The sequence below is a fragment of the Eutrema salsugineum genome, unplaced genomic scaffold (genome assembly GCF_000478725.1).
Source record: "Eutrema salsugineum unplaced genomic scaffold, Eutsalg1_0 scaffold_13, whole genome shotgun sequence".
In the NCBI taxonomy this organism is placed as follows: domain Eukaryota; kingdom Viridiplantae; phylum Streptophyta; class Magnoliopsida; order Brassicales; family Brassicaceae; genus Eutrema; species Eutrema salsugineum.
This window is the reverse complement of record NW_006256885.1, coordinates 4,460,339-4,479,958: the sequence shown is the minus strand read 5'-3', so window position 1 is coordinate 4,479,958 and position 19,620 is coordinate 4,460,339. Positions and strand designations below refer to the sequence as shown.

Sequence of the window (19,620 nt, the reverse complement as noted above, 5' to 3'; positions counted from 1 at the left end):
TTTTTTTAGTTATAAAATAGTCTATTTGTTATTTTAGCTTGCGGCCACTTAAAACTCAGGGCCGGCTCTGCCATGAGTATAGACAAAGATGTTCTCAAGCTCTTCCCTAGCAGGTAAACCATCCATTTTCTTTCTCTGTTTTCTTTTTTTTATCTGCTTAACTGTTTTCTTATTAGGTTGTTTTTTTGATCTTCCAAATGGTCATACAAGCAAGAGAGAGACTCAAAAAGATGTTAACCAAGACAGAGACTCAAAACTCAAAAAGATGTTAACCAAGACACAGACTCAAAACTCAAAAAGCTGTACACGAATCCTTTGTCGATATTTACAACTACTTGACTTGAACATATTCAAATTTCCATCCGCAAGCCTTTGATTACCTATAATTCCTTTTTTATTTCATGGATTCTTTTTTTGGCGTGGGGACTTTCTCAGCTCCAGCAGAAGAGTCTCTGGCATCCATATATCTATTTACATGATCATCTTCCCCTGCCCTGACAACTTTGCCTTCAGTTTTTGCTGCTCTTGGCGTCCCCAGGCCCTGCACACTGCTAAGGGCAGATTCATCATCAGAATATTGACATTCGGAACCGGACATAGACTCAGACTCAGGAACAACATCTTGCTCTGACACGGTTGAGCACTCATCATCTCTTGATTTCCTTGACCCTTTACGTGAAAATGCATGCTTTATGTGTCTTGCAGACTTTTCAGCGTGTTTAAGAATGCTCTTTGCAACATCCTTCATGTGTCCCTTGTGCTGACTGTCTTCAGAACCAAAGCTCTCACCTTTTGGAGATCTTCCTTTGAGAGGCCCCGATAAACGGTCTTCAACGATGAACTTAACTCCAACATCCTTTTGATTTAACGCCTTCAAATTAATCCGAGGAGACCTAATATCCTCTTCCATGTTCCCTGTGTGGTGACATTCTTCCTTTTTCCCATTCCTATGAAATACTGAACCGACTTTCTTCAATCCCCGACCAACAGACCTCATCGTGTTCTTCCCTTCATCGGGGCTGCTGCTTTCATTGACACTTCCAGCAGAAGTATCATTCAGAACTCCACGTATTTGGTTATCAAGGCATCGACTCTTGCCTTTTCTTGGTTCCCAAATCTGTGAGACTTCGGTTCCTGGTTGATGCACCCAGATTCCTGTCTCTTCTTGTCCTTCAATGTTAATTGGTTCCAAATTATCAAGAACCCTTGGAGACTTATCAGATACCACTGACGAGAAAGAGCCTTTGTTTGTAGCGTGGGAAGCAAAAGAAGCCCACATATCTTCCTTACTTATTGTCACTCCTTCAAACGGGTCATCGTTCCACTGTAAAAGAATCAGATGCACACTACATAAGACTTATTAATAATGAAACTCATTTGTTTAGGAATAATAAACAGAGTCTCAATCTACCTTTGCTTCGTCTTCAAGTACGGTAATAGCAAGGTGCAGCCTCCCCATTTTGATGTTCTGAAGAGGCAACCACATATCATTTCTTTGCCCGCCTCTAAACTCTGCAATGTTTACTGAACAATCACCAAGACTGTCATCGCTGAATCGGTCTTTGTCTTGAACTTCAATGTTAAGTATATTTGCAGAGTCCCATGTCAAGATTGGTATCTTGAACTCTTCTTGCCATTTGGGAGCCAACGTTTTCCTTAGTATCTTGGTTTTGAATCTGTAAGCGCCAAGCTGCCCTTTCACATAAGGATCAGCTAAACCTGAAGCATCCAAATCCGGGCAGTTCATACAATGGCGTTCATATTTTAATTAATAGAGTGGAGGACACTAACAAGCCTAATGATTTTCAGACTGACCATTTAGATCTGATGGCTTCACCTCAGATGCTTCAATGACTTCAACAAGAGCGTGTGCCACTGGTTCTTTCTCATCAATAAAGAACCAATTTTCTGGAAGCAAATGAAGGTTTTAGAAATGTTAATAACTTTGGAGGAAAAATAAGTACAACATAGACGTCATGGATCTGAATAGCCCTGCAATAGTTACCTCCTGATTGGGGACTAACAAATTTCTCCATATCAACTACCAACATATTTGGCTGTAAATTAGACACAAGCTTCATTTAGCTGGCTTCATTGTAATGACAATGTTTGCTAAACTACATGAGGGGATAAATCCGGAGCTTTAGGAGAGGAAGAAAACCTTACCTCAACAAGAGTCTGCTCAAATGCAATAGACAAGAGTTTGTCCTGAACAGGAGATAACAATAGTGGTGGGAGTGTCAGAAGAGTAAAAACTCATAAGATACGGAGCACAGTTTCTGCAGTACTTAAGTTTACAAGCTTATCAGGTGTCAATACTTACTAGCCATCCTGCAATCCCTGGAAGCACAGAAACATCAAGTCCATGAGTGAAGATTGGTTTTACGTTCATTTGGAAATAAGGCGGCTCTGCAAAACAGACACGTAAACGCCACAGAAACGGCCATCGACGAAGGAACTTCACTCCAATCAACACCTTTAAGAGTGAAAAGTATCCAGATGAAGCAAGATAACTTCATTCAAGAGAGTGTGTAAGTATGTGAATTAATTACAGAAAAAAAGTCATTACCTTTCCTTCGACATGCATTCCTGTCAGATGCAACTTTGTCCACATTCCAAACCCAAGTCTTTTTCTTAACTTGACAGCAAGTATTGCGCTCATATCATCTGCTGTGAGGAAATTCATTCCAAGTTCCAGCACCTGTAAACACAACGGTGTTAAGTCCTACTTTCTCTCTATAGATGTTAAACACTGTGGTAACCAAAGTTTTGCAACTATACCAAGTGATCATCACTCGTAGACTGTCGAAGCACCCTTATATAGGTCAAGAAAGGCGGGTTTCTTCCTAAATAGAGATGTTGTATCAGAGCCTCTTTCTGCACAAGTTATCAAACCAGCAATAATGTAGTGTTTCAAATGTCTAACTAGTCCCATAGAGAAATCACTAAAAGGCACAAAAAGAGTCACATGTAAGTAAAAACAGAGAACTAAATTTGAATGTGTTACCGCGGTCCAAGGTCTATACTTGTCCAAGAACCAAGGTATGATCGGACGCAGAATCTTCTGAGACGCAATCTGTTCCATACAAATTGGCCATATCTTCTCCACTGCATGATTTATCCACCGTACCGATTCAGAATCAGATAGAACCTAAAAAAGATGTATTAAAAACAACGAGAAAGGATTACCGTTTAATGCAAACAAAGCTAATGTCAGGATCTTTCAATACAAGTTTGAGAGGCCTAGAACTTAAAACTAGTGTCTGCATAACAAACCAAGAAAAAAAACTTAAATTCTCATAACTAGGAATAATCTTTCTCTCAATAGAAGTAGAATTACCCGTCTCTGTGTAGCCTGCTTCATCTCTTCGAACTGTAGTTTCCTCCTCAATCTCATCACATACCGTTCATGAACCTAAAGAAACCCACCAAAACAGAGCAACAATCTTGTTCACCCAATCCATCAAAATCAAGGCTTTAACTCACAAAGGAAGCATATGTCAACGAGACAGAGAGGCCAAAAAAAAACGATACCAGGTAGAGATAAATCAGAGCGAGAAAATAGAAAAGGGTGTGTGATCGATTCAAGTAAGAGAGAACCCAAAGGAACATCAACACAATCACCACATGATGGAATACCGAACACTCCATTACTCTACACTTCCACTTCCTATCGACTGAGATCCGTTACGTAATCCAGAAGTGAAAACCCCGAAACGAAACTCCAAAGAAACTTCCTTTACTTGACCCGAAGATCAAACAACAGTCTCATCAAACCAAACCATCCTAATCGAGTCAAAATTCTTGTGTTTTGGTTCTAAAAAAGTGACTGCAGCGAGAGAAACAGACGGAAACAGATGATTGCAGTTTTCTTTGTTTCGTTCTTTTTAGAATTAATTAGTTAGTAGTGGAAACAAGCGACAAGAGACAAGAGACAAAGAGACGGGAACAAAGAAAACATTTGATCTAAAATCCTATTATGGCGATTTTCTCTGTTCTCTTTTCGATCAGCAAAAACGACTTCGTTTTTTGTTTTTGGTTCCACGGAAACAGAGACTTTTTGGTTTTGGGAAAGGAAAAATACATCTTCTTTGAAAGAGAAACGCGTCAACCGCCTAAATGAGTGCAAGTGTGTCAGACACGTGTGAGGAAACCAAGGAAGTACCTATGTCATTTTTTTGGATAAAGTAAGAAATCATATGTCCCATGTTCAGTTGAATCTTGAAATAAGGAGATCCTACGCGTTTATTATTTATGAGGTGTTTCCATGTAATATGATCTGGATTATCTACATTACTTTTGCAAAAAAATCTAGCCATTGACATTATATATGATATTATGAACTAAATTATTCTACTAAACAAATAATAATGGCATTCTTTTTTCTAAAGTATCATGACGTTATTAATTTATTATGTAGCAGAAAAACTGGGGTATATCGTTGGATGCATATGTGACCCTTTTTTTAAGATTTAAATATAGAGAAAACTCAAAATTGTTTCCTTTCTTTTGGTACTCCCTTTTCTATTTCCTCAATAAAAAATGTTGGAAACAAAAAATGAACAAAAGAGGATAGCTGAAAAAGCTAAAACGCGATTAACGATGGTCTCTTGTCGGCGATTAACAATAACGATGCTTTCAATCAATTATAAGGAATTAAACAGAACTTATATAGTTTGACCAAAAAACACAACTTAGATATTTTCGTTTTACCAAAAAAAAAAACTTAGATATTTTCGTTGGTGTTGTTTTTTTCTATATATAATGAAAAAATAAATACTACTATACTGTATATAGCAAGTAAATCTTTCCCCTCGGATTACGCTAGGTCAAAATTATAGGAGCGCATGTGGTTGCAATCCGACCAACCGCAGAAACAGCCACGTGGCACGTGCATCCCTCAAATACAAAACCTTAAAATCGAAATCTTGGTTTCACAATTCTCATCAGATCAAAAACAAATCCAATTCCAAATCAGAGAAGATTGCTTCTCTTTGTTTATTGATCGGAGAGAAAGATGACGAGCAGCGTAGAAGACGACAAAAACAGATCAGTGGTGACGGATCATCACCACCAGCAGCCTCCTCCTCCTCAGCCGTATCAAGGCGTCTCTAACTATCCACCTCCACCGCAGCAGCAGCCGCCGGCCGCCGGTTATCCACAACCGGCTCAGCCTTACGTCTCCGGTTAGTTTATTCCTCTCATGTTCTCATTGTATGGACAAAACATAAAAATTATCAGATCAGCTATTATTTGTTATTTTTTTTTAGCAATTTTTTTCCCTGATCTATTAAATATGACCCTTTGATAATTTTGTTAGGATATTTGATCTCGTTTAGGAAATTTAATGGTTTTTTTCTTTCTATATCGCTTTTCTTTTCCACTAAAGCTGCTAAAATTCGCATTTGATTACAATTTAGATCCTATCTATAGTGTTGTATTCGAACCTGATCTATTGCACATCTTCATTACGGTCCTACTTCATACTATGACTACTTTGAGAGAAATCAAGATGCTAGATTCACTCGAGAATGAGGAGATGAAATACAATTCAAACAAAAAAAAAACGAATTTGGTTTTTGAAATTGAAATTTTTTTTTATTTTTTTTTATGGAATCATCTTCTGGTTGGCGTTTACGTTTACAATTAACAAATGAATTATGGAATCATCTTCTGGTTTGGCGTTTACGTTTACAATTAACAAATGAATTATGCAATCATCTTCTGGTTTTGCGTATACGTTTACAATTGAGTTTTGTCAAATATATATATATATATATATATATATATAAGATAGTGGGTTCATTTGGGGGGGGGGGAAATACACACTAAAAGCAAATTCAAACACAAATACACAAACAATGGATGCCGTATTCTTGCTGAATCATATGCAGAAAATCGATTATCTATCTTTGTTTAAATTATGTAGAATTTAGGTAATGGTAGCTAGTAGAATTGCATACATTCAAATCTGGTATCTGTCAAAATGTCTTGCCAAAAGTCTAGTTTCTCAATCATTATTGCGACGCACCACTTGGCTGATCTAAAGATCATTCTGGTTTCTCTAGGTTATGCTGTTGCTGGAGGAAGGCATGAAACAGAACACCATCGTCTTCCTTGTTGTGGTATAGGCATTGGTTGGCTATTGTAAGTCTAACCCATCATTTTACATTCTCTAGCTTCTGATCATTTACATTTTTGCAAACAAAAACCCACATATACGTTTTTTTTTTTTGACGTGTAATAATATATGTTTCTTTAATTCTTGAAGATTCATCCTTGGTTTCTTCTTCGGTGCTATCCCCTGGTACATCGGATTCTTCCTTTTACTATTCTCTAAAAACCCGCGTGAGAAACCAGGATATGTGGCTTGCGCAATTGGAGTGAGTTCATATTCTATCTCTCTCACTTAACAATTTCCCTCCTTTTTTTTGTCGTTGTCCTGATCACATTAAATCGGTTCTGACTAACGCATGTCACAGGCTGTTATCGCTACGATTATCATCGTTTTTGGAGCAATAAGAGGTTCAGGGGTCTGGTGATTTATAAAGTGAAGATGTCACGCTTTTGAATCCGGCTTGGACCGGTTAGGCCGTGGAGATACTGTTGCAGAAGAAGATTGTACATGTGTGTTTACTTTCAGCAATCAATGTATATTTTGAAGATTACAGAGTTCTTTGTATGTTTTTACTTAAAAGTGTGTTCTTCTCAAAACTATAGCAATGTGTTTATTACTGAAAAAAAAAATATAAGTAAATGCATTTCTCTGTTTTCGATCCATTAATAACTTTTTACTTAGTCACGTTATGACTGTTTACATTTCATTATATGGTGTTACTATAAATGTAAATGGAGACACGTACTGTATTTAATCTCTTCATATATTTATGTAAACAAAATTGTGGAACGGATTAGAGAAGATTATGGCAAAGAATCAATCTATTTATTATATAAATTTTTTTTTTTTCTCGTTAAAGTTACTATATTAGGTAGGTTTGACCGCGGCAAATAAAATGGAATTTGTTAAGGCCCAAGTAGAAAAAAGTGAAGCCCACACATACGTGTATCTTCGCCTAGGGTTTGTCCTAAGGAAGCTCTATTTGTTTTCTCATCAGCGCCACCGTTTAGCTCTTGCTCTCTGTTTCCTTTTGGCTGATTTCTGTGGAGTTTGATCTCGCCGTTGAAATGGTTGCTTTCCGGGTAAGTTGGTTCATTCGTTCGTAGAGAAAACCTGAGTTACGACTGATTCTGGGTTTTGGTCCTTCTTCAGTGATTTTGTACGTGAGTTATGACCGTGAATTAGATATTTATGAGCTGGGTTCGATCGGGAGAATGTATCGTAGGAGGGATGAAATCAGTTCTGATTCTTTGAGAAAGTATGAAAATTTGATCTTGAAGTTTATACTGGCGAGCAAAGGAAGCGTATGCAATGTTTTTGCTTGTTTCTTAGCTCCGATAATGATAACGTTTAAACCTTTTTGAGCTGCATTGCCTATCATTGATTCTAGATTGGTGTTTTCATGTGACAGAGAGAGAGTAGTAGATATGATTTTGTATGTTGATTGTCTTATGCTGTTTGAGTGTTTGCAAAATGTGACCTCTTTATATTTAATAATCGATTTGGTTCAATGAGCTTTTGTTTCTTCTCTTTATGTTTTATAATGGATTTGATTCAATGAGCTTTTGTATCTTTGATCAGTTTCACCAGTATCAAGTGGTCGGGAGAGCCCTCCCGACAGAGAAAGATGTGCAACCTAAGATCTACCGTATGAAGCTATGGGCCACAAATGAAGTCCGCGCAATGTCCAAGTTTTGGTGAGTCATGCAATGCCCTTTTTTTGTTGCCAGATTTGTTGGTGGCAACTCCATTTTCCCTGACCGTAAACGCATTTGCTTGTATCTAGGTACTTCCTGAGGAAACTGAAGAAGGTAAAGAAAAGCAACGGACAAATGCTTGCCATCAATGAGGTATAGATTGCTTAAAGATTGCTACTTGTGAAGCCATTGCTGTTTCTGTTCAGTGTGTATATGATTTTGTTGTTCAACTCTTGTAGATTTTCGAGAAGAACCCCACGACGATCAAGAATTACGGTATCTGGCTGCGTTATCAGAGCCGAACTGGTTACCACAACATGTACAAGGAGTTCCGTGACACCACCCTCAACGGTGCAGTGGAGCAGATGTACACTGAGATGGCTTCTCGTCATAGAGTGAGGTTCCCTTGCATTCAGATCATCAAGACCGCGACAGTCCCTGCAAAGCTGTGCAAGAGAGAGAGCACCAAGCAGTTCCACAACTCGAAGATCAAGTTCCCTCTTGTTTTCAGGAAGGTCAGGCCACCAACTAGGAAGCTCAAGACTACATACAAGGCGTCAAAGCCCAACCTTTTCATGTAAAACCAATATTACATGATTCAACCTTCGTCCTTTTCAACCATCAGATTAGGCTTCTTGTTCCTCAGTCTGAACAAAAACAACCAGTTGGAGTTATCTTCTCTTGAAGTTCTAAATTTTTGTATCTTTTGAACTTGGTTTTCTAGATATGATACGATTTTCAGGTGACTCTGGCAATTTTCATCAAGAATATATAGTTCTTCAAAAATAATGTCGCATTAAACTAACTTTCAGTAAGGGAAGTGTTTGTGAGATAACCAATACATGATCTCCCAGTATCATAAATAAAGTCTGCTTAACTCTTGCAGCGTGTTCTCCGTGGACTTCTCGGCGCCTGAAACACACGCACTTAAAGCGTTGAGGAGAGCACTTATATAAAATAGAAGTTAGTGGATCTCTTTTGAAGATTTTTATTGATTAAAAAATTTGCAATTAGATAAGAACAGTTGAAAAATCCTTACACGACAAGAACAATAGACAAAGCCCCTTTGGCGGCAAAGGATCTGCACTGTAAATTGTACAATCGAAACTCCATTGTTAGGAAAAAAGGTCTCAACTTGCGGAATTCAGAGTGAATGAGAGAAGAATCGAGGATGTCTTTTTCAGTAGTAGCAGCTTTAGTGGCTGTTATAGCAGTTGTGTTGTTGTGGACATGGCGATTAGTGAAGTGGGTCTGGATAAAACCAAAGATGCTGGAGAGTTACCTGAGAAGACAGGGTCTCGCCGGAACTACTTACACGCCTCTTGTCGGAGATATTAAGAGGAATGTTAATATGATGATGGAGGCGAGATCTAAACCCTCCAATCTAACGGAGGATATCACCCCACGTCTCCTTCCTCTCGCCTTGAAGATGTTCAATTCTCACGGTATTTATGTCTCTCTTCTCTTTCCTCTTGAGAGATCAGGACAGATTTTCTAGATTTAGAGAGAGAGAGCATTTTTTGTTTCCGCGAAGCCGGGAAGTGAATAGTGTGTAGAATTTAGGTTGACTTGATTTGAGTTATGGTTTTGGAACAGGAAAGACTTTCTTTATATGGATTGGACCAATTCCAACGATCATAATAACGAATCCAGAGCAGATCAAGGAAGTCTTTAATAAAGTTTACGACTTTGAGAAGGCTGCTACGTTCCCTTTGTTCAGATTGTTAGCAGGCGGGCTCGCGAGCTACAAGGGAGATAAATGGGCGAATCACAGGAGGATCATCAACCCTGCTTTTCATCTCGAGAAGATCAAGGTTTCTGTTTTTTATTCTCTGTTGTCTTTGAGTGTCTGAGTCAAGTGAGACTGTGTATGTGTGTGATCTTTTAACGACCTGCTTTTTTTGTTTACAGAACATGGTCCCTGCGTTCTACCATTGTTCCAGCGAGGTTGTCTGCCAATGGGAGAGGCTATTTACCGATAAAGAATCGCCTTGTGAGGTCGATGTTTGGCCTTGGCTTGTGAATTTGACTGCGGATGTGATCTCACATACAGCTTTTGGAAGCAGCTACAAAGAAGGGCAGAGGATATTTCAACTCCAAGGGGAATTAGCTGAGCTTATCGCACAAGCTTTTAAGAAATCTTACATCCCTGGATTGAGGTTAGTAAACTCCCCCCATTGTCTTTATCCTGTCGTAAACTAAAGCTTGAAGATTGTGGGACTTAGGAGAATTTGTTGTTTGGTGTAGGTTTTACCCAACAAAGAGCAATAGAAGGATGAAAGCAATAGACAGAGAAATAAATATAATACTGAGAGGTATAGTCAGCAAACGAGAGAAGGCGAGAGAAGCAGGAGAAGCAGCAAACAATGATTTGTTGGGGATACTGCTTGAATCAAATTCAGAGGAATCTCAAAGAAATGGAATGAGCGTAGATGAAGTGATGAAAGAGTGCAAGCTGTTTTATTTCGCGGGACAAGAGACAACTTCAGTACTGTTAGTCTGGACAATGGTTTTATTGAGCCACCACCAAGACTGGCAAGCTCGGGCACGAGAGGAAGTGAGGCAAATACTCGGTGACAATAATAAACCCGATATAGATTCTCTCAGCAACCTCAAAGTCGTAAGTAAATAAAAAACACAAATTCCACATCCTCTTGCATCGAAAAACTGCATCTTTAGTTACCAGATTCACTTGAATATAAAATTTTGAACAGATGACTATGATCTTCTATGAGGTTTTGAGGCTATATCCTCCGGTGGCTCAGCTTAAAAGAGCTGTCAACAAAGAAATGAAGCTAGGAGAGCTTACCCTTCCAGCTGGTGTTCATGTTTACATACCAACTGCTATTGTCCATCGAGACACCGAGCTCTGGGGAGATGATGCAGCGGATTTTAAGCCAGAGCGGTTCAGAGACGGGCTCTCAAAGGCAACAAAGAACCAGGTCTCTTTTTTCCCGTTTGGGTGGGGACCTAGGATCTGCATCGGTCAGAGTTTTGCTCTGTTGGAGGCTAAGATGGCAATGGCTTTGATTCTGCAGAGATTCTCCTTCGAGCTCTCTCCTTCTTATGTTCACGCGCCTCAAACAGTCATGACCACTCGTCCTCAATTCGGAGCTCATCTCATCCTGCACAAGCTCTGATTTTTATGTATCTCCATGGTGATGTCATCAAATGTTTAACAGAAACATATGTTAAGAACGACTAATTATAGCCATAGGTTATCAAGATTTCAGTCTGAAATTGGTCGCTAAGGTAAATGTCTTCTTTAGTCAAGTCTAAGGTCGTTTTCCATTGTGGATGCATTATCAATCTTGAAAAGTCTATCATAAGAAGCCAATTTCAACTCTACCATCTTTTGGATGTGTTTTAGAAAAGCCAGTAGTTTTCTAATTTATAAGTCATAGGCCCATGGAGAAAGAAATGTTTTAGAAAACCTAGAACATTTGCTGAAATTTACTCTGTCTCACACTTTTTTTGACTTGCTGGATACGCAAATTAACAACGATTTTATCAATAAATATAGAGAATACATAGCATTTTCATCTGGCATCTTCCATCCTGTAAAAAAACAAAACAAAAAATCCATCTAGTAAATTTCTGAGAGAAGTGCGTTTATGAGGGATACAGAGATTTCAGCGGTAGCAGCTGCGGCTGCGATTGTGGTGGTAACTGTGGTTGCGGTATGGATATGGAAAGGTCTGAATCTGGCTTGGCTTAGACCAAAGAAACATGAGGCTTACCTAAAGAGACAAGGTCTCTCTGGAACTCCTTTCACCTTTCTTATCGGAGACGCTAAAAAGGAAGCCAGTATGGTGGAGCAAGCAAAGTCCAGACCCATCAGTCTAGCCGACGATTACACTTCACGTGTCATACCTCTGATATTACAGACCGTTAAGGATCATGGTAAGCAACGGTTTGATCTGAACTCAAAACAGAGATCCTCTGTTTTTTTTTTTTTCTAAAGTATGAACTTGCTGTTGAAATCCTCTGTTTCTATGGTTTAGTGTTTCTGTAAGAAAGACATCTTACATGTGGTTAGGACCTACAGCGAGTGTTATCGTGACGAAACCAGAACACATCAAAGAAGTTCTAACAGATTCAACGATTTCCCGAAGCCGCCATTGCACCCAAGCAGATCATCATGAAAAGACAGAGAGCTATGGAAGCAGGGAAGGCTCCAAAGAATGATCTGTTGGGAATACTTTTGGAATCGAACTCCGGAGATCAGGGTGCAGGCTGTTTCACTTTGCGGCCCAAGAAACCACTGCGGAGCTGCTTGTGTGGACTATGATTATGCTGAGCCATCACCAGAAATGGCAAGATAAAGCTAGAGATGAGATCTTACAAGTCATTGGGAATAACAACAAACCCAACTTTGATGCACTCTCTCGAAGCCCGAGAGATTCGCAGATGGGATCTCAAAGACCACGAAGAACCAAGTCTCGTTTCTTCCGTTTGGATGGGGACCAAGATTCTGTCCAGGCCAGAATTTCGCTCTCATGGAAGCTAAGATGGCTCTTGTCTTGATTCTGCGGAGATTCTCCTTCGAGCTGTCCCCATCGTACACTCACGCACCTCACACGGTTCTTACACTTCATCCTCAGTTTGGTGCCCCGTTGATCCTCCACTTGCTCGTAGATCAGTAAACTAAGTTTCCACAAGTTTTTTTTTTTTTTCTGTATCAAGATTCAAGTTTCAGTAGCATATAGTTCCCAAATAATAACGAGGAGATCAAGTGAATTCTACTACGAAATTCTCATGAATTCTTCGCCCATCAAGAATATATAGCATCTAAATATGTAATAGTCTTTGCCAAAAAAAGAAAAAAAAAGTGTAGCTCTATTAAGTCTCCTGGAGGGACCTTTGAAAATGAGTGCGCATCAAAAGACATATAAAAAGCATGAAAATGAGTGTATGCATGTAATTTTTTTTTTCTATGGTGGAAAAAGACAAGAGATTATGCTTTTCAAGATTCCCTTACCCAACAACAATAATACAATTTATGAATTTATTATACTGCAGATACACGCACACTCGAATCTTGCTTTTCATCAGATTATATATAGTTCATTACATCCAAATGGATCGAATCTGCTGTGCGGTACAAGTGTGATGGATCTTAGAATCAAAGCAGAATTCCAAGCCTGCACTGACACCAAAATCCTCCATTAGTACTAAAAACTAAAAAAAAAAAAAAAGGTCATAATATGATGTATCCAGAAGTAGAAAATGACAAGAGAGTTAAGACAAAATCTGAAGACAGGGTTGGATGCATACTTTACCGTACTTTACCCTTATATACAAGATAGGAACAAAGAATTGATCAAACTCACCTTACCTGATTGAAAAATCCGAGTAGTTATTGCCAATCAAGACTATTGTGGATAAGTTTGGACTATTCGTCATGACTCCTCTTTTTTTTTTTTTTTTGGTAATTGATATGCCTCATGACTTGTGGACAAGTAACCACCTTCTGAAGAGAAAAATACATGACAGATTATTTGCTTTTCACTCTGTAACCAATAAGAATCCATTCAAAGTGACCACGAATAGTGACACTGTCGTCCCGGCAAAAACTTATCGAAATCAAAGTGGTTTACAAAAAGAACAAACAAAAATACTTCTGACGTCTAAGCAAAGCTCACCATATAACTTATGCCCCAGGTGTATTTAGATATTACCAATATCAAGATAAAATAGATTATAAAATTCTGTTTTTTTTTTCTTCACAAACCGACTTAATTTGTTTATCGATTATCCAAATGCATTACATACATCAGCTATCTACAAGAAATTTTAGTATTATATATGTTCGTGTAATGTTATTACTTGGTCAACATTTTCTTGTAAATTATTAATGGCTTTTTTTTGTTTACTTCGTTGATCTATTTCTTGAAGTTTATATTTGGATATTTTCATTGATTATATAATCGACTATATTTGTGCCAAAAAAGGAAATATAAGTAATAAAAATATATTTCCTAACCTCATTAGTTAGGTCATAATAAGTATCGTATATTCGTATTTCATAATTAACTAGCAATCATGGCATCGAAGTTAAATTGTGTGACAAAAGAAAAGAAGGCTTTAAGGCATGGAAGACAGATGTGGCCAGAGCCCAGAGGTTGTGAGGCTCCGAGTAAAGGCAAAAGATCGACGGTTAAAGAAAATATTTTATTCTCCGAGACAAAAATTCTACAAGTATTAAAGAACATATCACCACATGCATTTCTTCATCAATAATCTCAAACTTTAGAGACCAAAAACAATTAGCAAATGGAGATATCAGTTGCATCTTTGGCTCTAGTTGTTGTATTGTGGTGGATATGGAGAATTGTGGAGTGGGTTTGGCTTAAACCTAAGAAGCTTGAGAGTTTTCTGAGAAGACAAGGTCTTGTCGGAACTCGTTACACGCCTCTTGTCGGAGATATGAAAAGGAATTTTAGCATGTTAATGGAAGCAAGATCGAAACCGATGAAACCAACAGATGATCTCATTTCACTTGTCATGCCTTATTCCTTACTCATGCTCAATACTTACGGTATACTGTATATGTTTCTTGGTTTGGCTTATAGATTTTGGATTCCTTTTTTTAATAACTTCGTCCTTCTAATATATGCATGCGTATGTGGCTGCAACAGGAAAGACTTTTTTCAGATGGTTAGGACCCATACCATCCATCACAATAATGGATCCACAACTGATCAATGAAGTGTATAACAAAGTTTATGAGTTCCCCAAGACGCACACGTTTCCTTTGGTTGAATTGATAACTGATGGACTCGCTAATGCTGATGGAGATAAATGGTCGAAACACCGGAAGATCATCAACCCGGCATTCCATTTTGAGAAGATCAAGGTTTTGAGATTCTCTTTTTCCTAATATTTTCAGAACCATGAGATGATCATGTTCCATTATTTTTTTGCCTTGATTCCAATGATTTTTTTTTGTATAGAATATGGTCCCTACGTTTCATAAATGTTGCAGCGAGGTTGTGTGCGAGTGGGAGAAGTTAGTTTCAGATAAAGGGTCCTCCTGTGAGATTGATGTTTGGCCTTGGCTTGTAAAACTGAGCGGGGATGTGATCTCTCATACCGCTTTTGGTAGCAGCTACAAAAAAGGACAGAGGATATTTGTGCTACAAGAGGAACAAGCAAAGCTCATCATACAAGCTATTGGGAAGAACCACATCCCTGGATATCGGTAAGAAAAACTTGACTTGTTTTAGTCTAGTACTAGCATGGCTGATCGGTTTACTAATAATCTTCTTTATGTATATTTGAATATCCTTGCTCTCTTTGCCAGAGGTTGTGGCTTCCATTACACTTGACTATACATTATTTCTTTTCAACATGCATGAGCCTGGAATTTCACTTTTGGACCGGATATATCAATATATCTAATACTGTGAAAAAAAAAATGACGAGTTTTAAATCAAAACCAATAGACAATGAGGATAATGCGTTTTGATGGTTTGTATATACTGCCGCAATTTTTTTGTCAATGCGGATTATGAATTATATATATTCTTCAATTTTTTTTTTGGGTGTAGGTATTTTCCAACAAAGAATAATAGAAGGATAAAGACAATAGATAGAGAAATCCAAGTTATACTAGAAGGGGTCATTAGCAATAGAGAAAAGGCGAGAGACGTTGGTGAAGCACCAAGTGATCACGATTTGTTGGATCTACTTCTTAAATCAAATTCAGGGCAAACTAAAGGAAATGGTCTGACCACCAAAGAAATTATAGAAGAGTGCAAGTTGTTTTATTTCGCGGGACAGGAGACCACTTCAGTACTTGTGACTTGGACAATGGTTTTGTTAAGCCAACACCAAGACTGGCAAGCTCGCGCACGAGAAGAAGTGATGCAAGTTTTTGGTGATAAAGATCCCGATGCAGAAGGCATTAACCACCTCAAAATTGTAAGTATAAACCAAACCAAAAAGATAGATTTTTAAGTTTTTATGCTTTTCTTTTTTATGGGCTTTAAAATTGCTATGTTTGCATGCTTTTTTCGATTACTCTTTTTTATTGTGTTTTGATGACTTTTTTTTTTAATTGAATGAATCCTACAGATGAAGATGATTATTTATGAGGTCCTTAGGCTAAATCCTCCAGTCATCCAGATGAACCGAGCCATCCACAAAGAGATAAGACTAGGTCATCTGACACTACCGGCTGGTGTTCAAGTCAATGTGCCTACTCTGCTAATCCATCGGGACACTAAGCTTTGGGGGGACGATGCAGCAGAGTTCAAGCCCGAGAGGTTCAAAGACGGGGTCTCAAAAGCAACAAAGAACCAGGCCTGTTTCTTGCCTTTTGGATGGGGACCGAGGATGTGCATCGGTCAGAAATTTTCTTTGTTAGAGGCAAAGATGGCTCTGGCGTTGATTCTAAGGAGATTCTCATTCGAGCTTTCTCCTTCTTATGTCCATGCGCCTTACCAAGTCATCACCATTCATCCACATTTTGGTGCTCCTCTTATCCTCCACAAGCTATAAACTTGTGATTTTATCCAAGAATCTTGTTTGTTGTACCATAAACCATGTTTCTCTGAATCGAGATAACTACTCTATCTTGGTCGTGTAGTACTTTTTGATTAAGAGATAGTGTACACTAAATAAATATACACCATTAACCATGTATTTCTTATCTACCAATCGTACTTTAAAGTTTTCCTATATGTCGTGTATTATAAACTAAGTTTTAAATAAAAGAATAATATTTTTTTTTTAACTTAAATAAAAGAATAATATATAACTCTAAATGTACAGAGAAAAAAAATATATCTTTGAGCGTTATTCCCGCTAATTTGCAGCTGGTTTTATTGTATTGATCAAATTTGAGTTATTCTTTTTTGTGATAAAAAATACTCCATAATGTATTAATCTTACATGTGTGTAGAAATTCATCTAGTTATACGGCGTATATTTCAGAAATTAATAAGCTGTAAATATCATAGAATATGTTAGCTTTTGATAAACTTAAGTAAGATATTTATATATATTGATAGATTTAGAATTTCTATTTAGTAAAATCCATTAAAATTTTCATTTAAAATATATTAATTGATAGTTTTACATATAATAAAATAAATAAACTAATTAGGTTCAAAAATCTATGACAGAAATCAATATTTATATAGAACAAAAATGTACGATGTACATGAATTTGATTGGTTGATTGATTTTATTCCAAAATAGTTTACAAAAATATGATATGTCCGAAAATACAAACTCTACAAGTACTTGAATGTCCACATGCATTTCTTCACCAAAATTCTCAAACTTTTTTATAAGGGGCAGTTCTCAAACTTTAGAGACCAAGAACGTTAGAACATGCAGATATCAGTTGCATCGGTAGCTATAGTAGCTCTTATTGTATTGTGGTGGATATGGAAAACTATCAAGTGGGTTTGGTTGAAACCAAAGATGCTTGAAAGTTACCTGAGAAGACAAGGTCTTTCCGGAACTCCTTACACGCCTCTTGTCGGTGATTTGAAGAGGAATTTAAGAATGGTGATGGATGCAAGATCCAAACCTATCAGACTAACGGATGATATCGCAAAACGTGTCGTTCCTTTTCCCTTGCAAATGCTCAACATGCACGGTATGTCTCCTCGTTAGAACAACAAAACTGATTTTGAAAGGTTTTCATTTTTATATCTCTTTGTTGTTGGAACAGGAAGGACATTTTTTACATGGATTGGACCTATACCAACCATCACTATAATGGATCCTGAGCAAATCAAGGAAGTGTTCAACAAAGTTAATGATTTCACCAAGACGCACACATTCCCTTTAGGCAGATTGATAGCCACTGGACTCGTTAGTTATGATGGTGATAAATGGGCAAAACACCGAAGAATCATCAATCCAGCTTTCCATCTGGAGAAGATCAAGGTTTTGACTTCTATTTCATAGCACCCTGAAACAGGGTTAGCTTAGTTTAAGTATCATTTGCCTGACCATATTTGTGACTTATGCTTCTATGTAGAGAATATGGTACCTGCTTTCCACCAGAGCTGCAGTGAGGTTATTGGCGAATGGGACAAGTTAGTAGTATCTGATAAAGGTTCGTCCGGTGAGGTGGACGTTTGGCCTTGGCTTGAGAGTATGACTGCAGATGTGATCTCTCGTACTGCTTTTGGCAGCAGCTACAAAGAAGGACAAAGGATATTTGAGCTCCAAACAGAACTAGCACAGATCATCATAGTATCTGTTCAGAGCGCTTTCATCCCTGGATATAGGTAATAGAACCTCAACTTGCCTGGCTTGACTCCTGATCTTTAAGCACTGCAATCTATTAGGAGACAAGAATCATGGTTGTGTCATATTCTTTGTTGTTTTGTTTGCGCAGATATCTCCCAACGAAGGGTAATAGAAGGATAAAAGCACTAGTCAGAGAAATCCAAACTATACTGAGAGGTATCATTAACAAAAGGTTAATGGCGAGAGAAGCTGAGGAAGCACCAAGCGACGATTTGCTGGGTATACTTCTTGAATCGAATTTGGGGCAAGCCAAAGGAAATGGAATGAGCACTGAGGATGTGGTGGAAGAGTGCAAGTTGTTCTATTTCGCCGGGCAGGAGACAACTTCAGTACTTCTGGTCTGGACAATGGTTTTGTTAAGCCAACACCAAGACTGGCAGGCTCGTGCACGAGAAGAAGTGAAGCAAGTTTTTGGTGATAAAGAACCTGATACAGAAGGCCTGAACCAACTCAAAGTTGTAAGTAAAACCAAATCAGAAACCTTGAAGTGTACTTTTGTTGATTTTTGCTGAAAGATTTGATCCCTCGCAGATGACAATGATATTATACGAGGTCCTTAGGCTATACCCTCCCGTAACACAGGTGACCCGAGCCATTCACAAAGAGATGAAGTTAGGCGATTTGACGATACCAGGAGGTGTTCAAAAATCAACCTACCTATCTTGCTAGTCCAACGCGATACCGAGCTGTGGGGCCACGATGCTACAGAGTTCAAACCCGAGAGATTCAAAGAAGGTCTTTCAAAGGCGACAAAGAGCAAAGTCTCCTTCTTTCCCTTTGCGTGGGGACCAAGAATATGCATTGGCTACAATTTCGCCCTGTTGGAGGCAAAAATGGCGATGGCTTTGATTCTACAGAGATTTTCCTTTGAGCTATCTCCTTCCTATGTCCATGCACCTTACCCAGTCTTCACAATGCTTCCACAGTTCGGTGCTCATCTTATCCTGCACAAGCTATAAGCCTATAAGTATAACCCAGTGCGATGTTCATACACAGAGGAAACGGGACACAATTCAATACTGTTATGTCAGAACATTGTGTCTCATAGATTAATGTGTAGTAAGTTTAAAATAAAATAAGAACCCTTTGTGTAGTGAAACTAAGACCCAATATGAAGTAAAAGAGACGAAGTTCCATTGCTTGCAGTAAAACCAGAACTCAAATTCAAAGCTACTCTCCAGAGGTTTCCCCTGTCTACCAAAGAATGTTACAAACTACTTACACTCCATTTATTCTAAGCTACAAAAACTTGATAATGATAATATCTGACAAAACATGCAAGAGCTTACCAGAGAAAATACAAAGCTTCAAGTAACGTTTCCTTTTTATTTTCTGTCTTGACAGAACAAATTATTTCTACGTTATTATGGTGAAAAATCGCATGGATGGTAATGACTATGGACAAAGAAACGTCCCACCACTCAAAGGATGACAAATATGTTTCTTCTTCCTCTTTTTGTCACTTTTCAGTTTCCACACATGTCCAAATGGGAATTGCCTTCGTGGCATTTAACTGTGAGGCTCCAAATA

General features: G+C 38.2%; 6 protein-coding genes, 1 long non-coding RNA gene and 1 pseudogene across 10 annotated transcripts; 6 read left to right on the top strand and 2 right to left on the bottom strand.

The window, feature by feature from the left end:
• Positions 1-272: 272 nt before the first annotated feature.
• On the bottom strand, positions 273-4,033 carry LOC18023628 (C2 domain-containing protein At1g53590). 3 transcript variants are annotated; one of them, XM_024159885.1, is made up of 12 exons: positions 3,535-3,558; positions 3,341-3,415; positions 3,190-3,263; positions 3,008-3,108; positions 2,782-2,877; positions 2,570-2,701; positions 2,324-2,476; positions 2,167-2,208; positions 2,006-2,057; positions 1,816-1,908; positions 1,412-1,719; positions 273-1,324 (listed from the first exon to the last, which is right to left on the bottom strand). In XM_024159885.1, the coding sequence occupies exons 4-12, from the start codon at positions 3,083-3,085 to the stop codon at positions 395-397; spliced, it is 1,884 nt and encodes a 627-aa protein (XP_024015653.1). In that variant the 5' UTR covers positions 3,086-3,108; positions 3,190-3,263; positions 3,341-3,415; positions 3,535-3,558; the 3' UTR covers positions 273-394. The 3 variants fall into 3 exon arrangements, with proteins under 3 accessions (XP_024015653.1, XP_006407065.1, XP_024015654.1); XM_006407002.2 differs by lacking the exon at positions 3,190-3,263 and having other exon boundaries at positions 3,008-3,151; positions 3,535-4,033; XM_024159886.1 differs by lacking the exon at positions 3,190-3,263 and having other exon boundaries at positions 2,782-2,842; positions 3,008-3,151; positions 3,341-3,662.
• A 788-nt stretch (positions 4,034-4,821) lies between these two features.
• LOC18023627 (60S ribosomal protein L18a-like protein) lies at positions 4,822-6,784 on the top strand. The gene is made up of 4 exons (XM_006407001.2): positions 4,822-5,186; positions 6,069-6,147; positions 6,272-6,383; positions 6,483-6,784. Exons 1-4 carry the CDS (start codon positions 5,018-5,020, stop codon positions 6,540-6,542), a joined length of 420 nt encoding a protein of 139 aa, XP_006407064.1. The 5' UTR covers positions 4,822-5,017; the 3' UTR covers positions 6,543-6,784.
• A 255-nt stretch (positions 6,785-7,039) lies between these two features.
• LOC18023626 (60S ribosomal protein L18a-2) lies at positions 7,040-8,592 on the top strand. Its single transcript, XM_006406999.2, has 4 exons — positions 7,040-7,200; positions 7,700-7,815; positions 7,905-7,968; positions 8,055-8,592. The coding sequence occupies exons 1-4, from the start codon at positions 7,186-7,188 to the stop codon at positions 8,394-8,396; spliced, it is 537 nt and encodes a 178-aa protein (XP_006407062.1). The 5' UTR covers positions 7,040-7,185; the 3' UTR covers positions 8,397-8,592.
• A 238-nt stretch (positions 8,593-8,830) lies between these two features.
• On the top strand, positions 8,831-11,166 carry LOC18023625 (cytochrome P450 72A13). 2 transcript variants are annotated; one of them, XM_006406998.2, is made up of 5 exons: positions 8,831-9,260; positions 9,412-9,629; positions 9,727-9,974; positions 10,063-10,435; positions 10,530-11,166. In XM_006406998.2, the coding sequence occupies exons 1-5, from the start codon at positions 8,969-8,971 to the stop codon at positions 10,953-10,955; spliced, it is 1,557 nt and encodes a 518-aa protein (XP_006407061.2). In that variant the 5' UTR covers positions 8,831-8,968; the 3' UTR covers positions 10,956-11,166. The 2 variants fall into 2 exon arrangements, with proteins under 2 accessions (XP_006407061.2, XP_024015111.1); XM_024159343.1 differs by having other exon boundaries at positions 8,967-9,260; positions 9,417-9,629.
• A 61-nt stretch (positions 11,167-11,227) lies between these two features.
• Positions 11,228-12,671, top strand: LOC18024019 (cytochrome P450 72A11). The gene is given in 6 exon segments (XM_024159344.1): positions 11,228-11,728; positions 11,832-11,902; positions 11,905-11,945; positions 11,948-12,041; positions 12,044-12,202; positions 12,205-12,671. Coding segments are annotated over 6 exon segments (921 nt in total). The 5' UTR covers positions 11,228-11,429; the 3' UTR covers positions 12,462-12,671.
• A 1,387-nt stretch (positions 12,672-14,058) lies between these two features.
• Positions 14,059-16,485, top strand: LOC18024018 (cytochrome P450 72A13). Its single transcript, XM_006406996.2, has 5 exons — positions 14,059-14,356; positions 14,457-14,674; positions 14,772-15,019; positions 15,369-15,741; positions 15,895-16,485. The coding sequence occupies exons 1-5, from the start codon at positions 14,092-14,094 to the stop codon at positions 16,318-16,320; spliced, it is 1,530 nt and encodes a 509-aa protein (XP_006407059.1). The 5' UTR covers positions 14,059-14,091; the 3' UTR covers positions 16,321-16,485.
• Positions 16,486-17,456: 971 nt separating this feature from the next.
• Positions 17,457-17,964, bottom strand: LOC112088896. The gene is made up of 2 exons (XR_002900757.1): positions 17,828-17,964; positions 17,457-17,746 (listed from the first exon to the last, which is right to left on the bottom strand). It is a non-coding gene; the product is annotated as an uncharacterized LOC112088896 (long non-coding RNA).
• LOC18024017 lies at positions 17,564-19,049 on the top strand (annotated as a pseudogene).
• The last annotated feature ends 571 nt before the right edge of the window (positions 19,050-19,620 follow it).

Coding starts and splice junctions, on each gene's coding strand:
- LOC18023628 (XM_006407002.2), bottom strand. CDS start 3,651: ATGGAGTGTTCGGTATTCCATCATGTGGTGATTGTGTTGATGTTCCTT. Junction 2,702..2,781: donor CTACGAGTGATGATCACTTG/GTATAGTTGCAA, acceptor TTGTGTTTACAG/GTGCTGGAACTTGGAATGAA. Junction 2,209..2,323: donor CAGGGATTGCAGGATGGCTA/GTAAGTATTGAC, acceptor TCTCCTGTTCAG/GACAAACTCTTGTCTATTGC.
- LOC18023627 (XM_006407001.2), top strand. CDS start 5,018: ATGACGAGCAGCGTAGAAGACGACAAAAACAGATCAGTGGTGACGGAT. Junction 6,148..6,271: donor ATAGGCATTGGTTGGCTATT/GTAAGTCTAACC, acceptor TAATTCTTGAAG/ATTCATCCTTGGTTTCTTCT. Junction 6,384..6,482: donor ATGTGGCTTGCGCAATTGGA/GTGAGTTCATAT, acceptor CGCATGTCACAG/GCTGTTATCGCTACGATTAT.
- LOC18023626 (XM_006406999.2), top strand. Junction 7,816..7,904: donor CGCGCAATGTCCAAGTTTTG/GTGAGTCATGCA, acceptor GCTTGTATCTAG/GTACTTCCTGAGGAAACTGA. Junction 7,969..8,054: donor AAATGCTTGCCATCAATGAG/GTATAGATTGCT, acceptor CAACTCTTGTAG/ATTTTCGAGAAGAACCCCAC.
- LOC18023625 (XM_006406998.2), top strand. CDS start 8,969: ATGAGAGAAGAATCGAGGATGTCTTTTTCAGTAGTAGCAGCTTTAGTG. Junction 9,975..10,062: donor TCTTACATCCCTGGATTGAG/GTTAGTAAACTC, acceptor TGTTTGGTGTAG/GTTTTACCCAACAAAGAGCA. Junction 10,436..10,529: donor CTCTCAGCAACCTCAAAGTC/GTAAGTAAATAA, acceptor AATTTTGAACAG/ATGACTATGATCTTCTATGA.
- LOC18024018 (XM_006406996.2), top strand. CDS start 14,092: ATGGAGATATCAGTTGCATCTTTGGCTCTAGTTGTTGTATTGTGGTGG. Junction 14,675..14,771: donor TCCATTTTGAGAAGATCAAG/GTTTTGAGATTC, acceptor TTTTTTGTATAG/AATATGGTCCCTACGTTTCA. Junction 15,020..15,368: donor AACCACATCCCTGGATATCG/GTAAGAAAAACT, acceptor TTTTGGGTGTAG/GTATTTTCCAACAAAGAATA.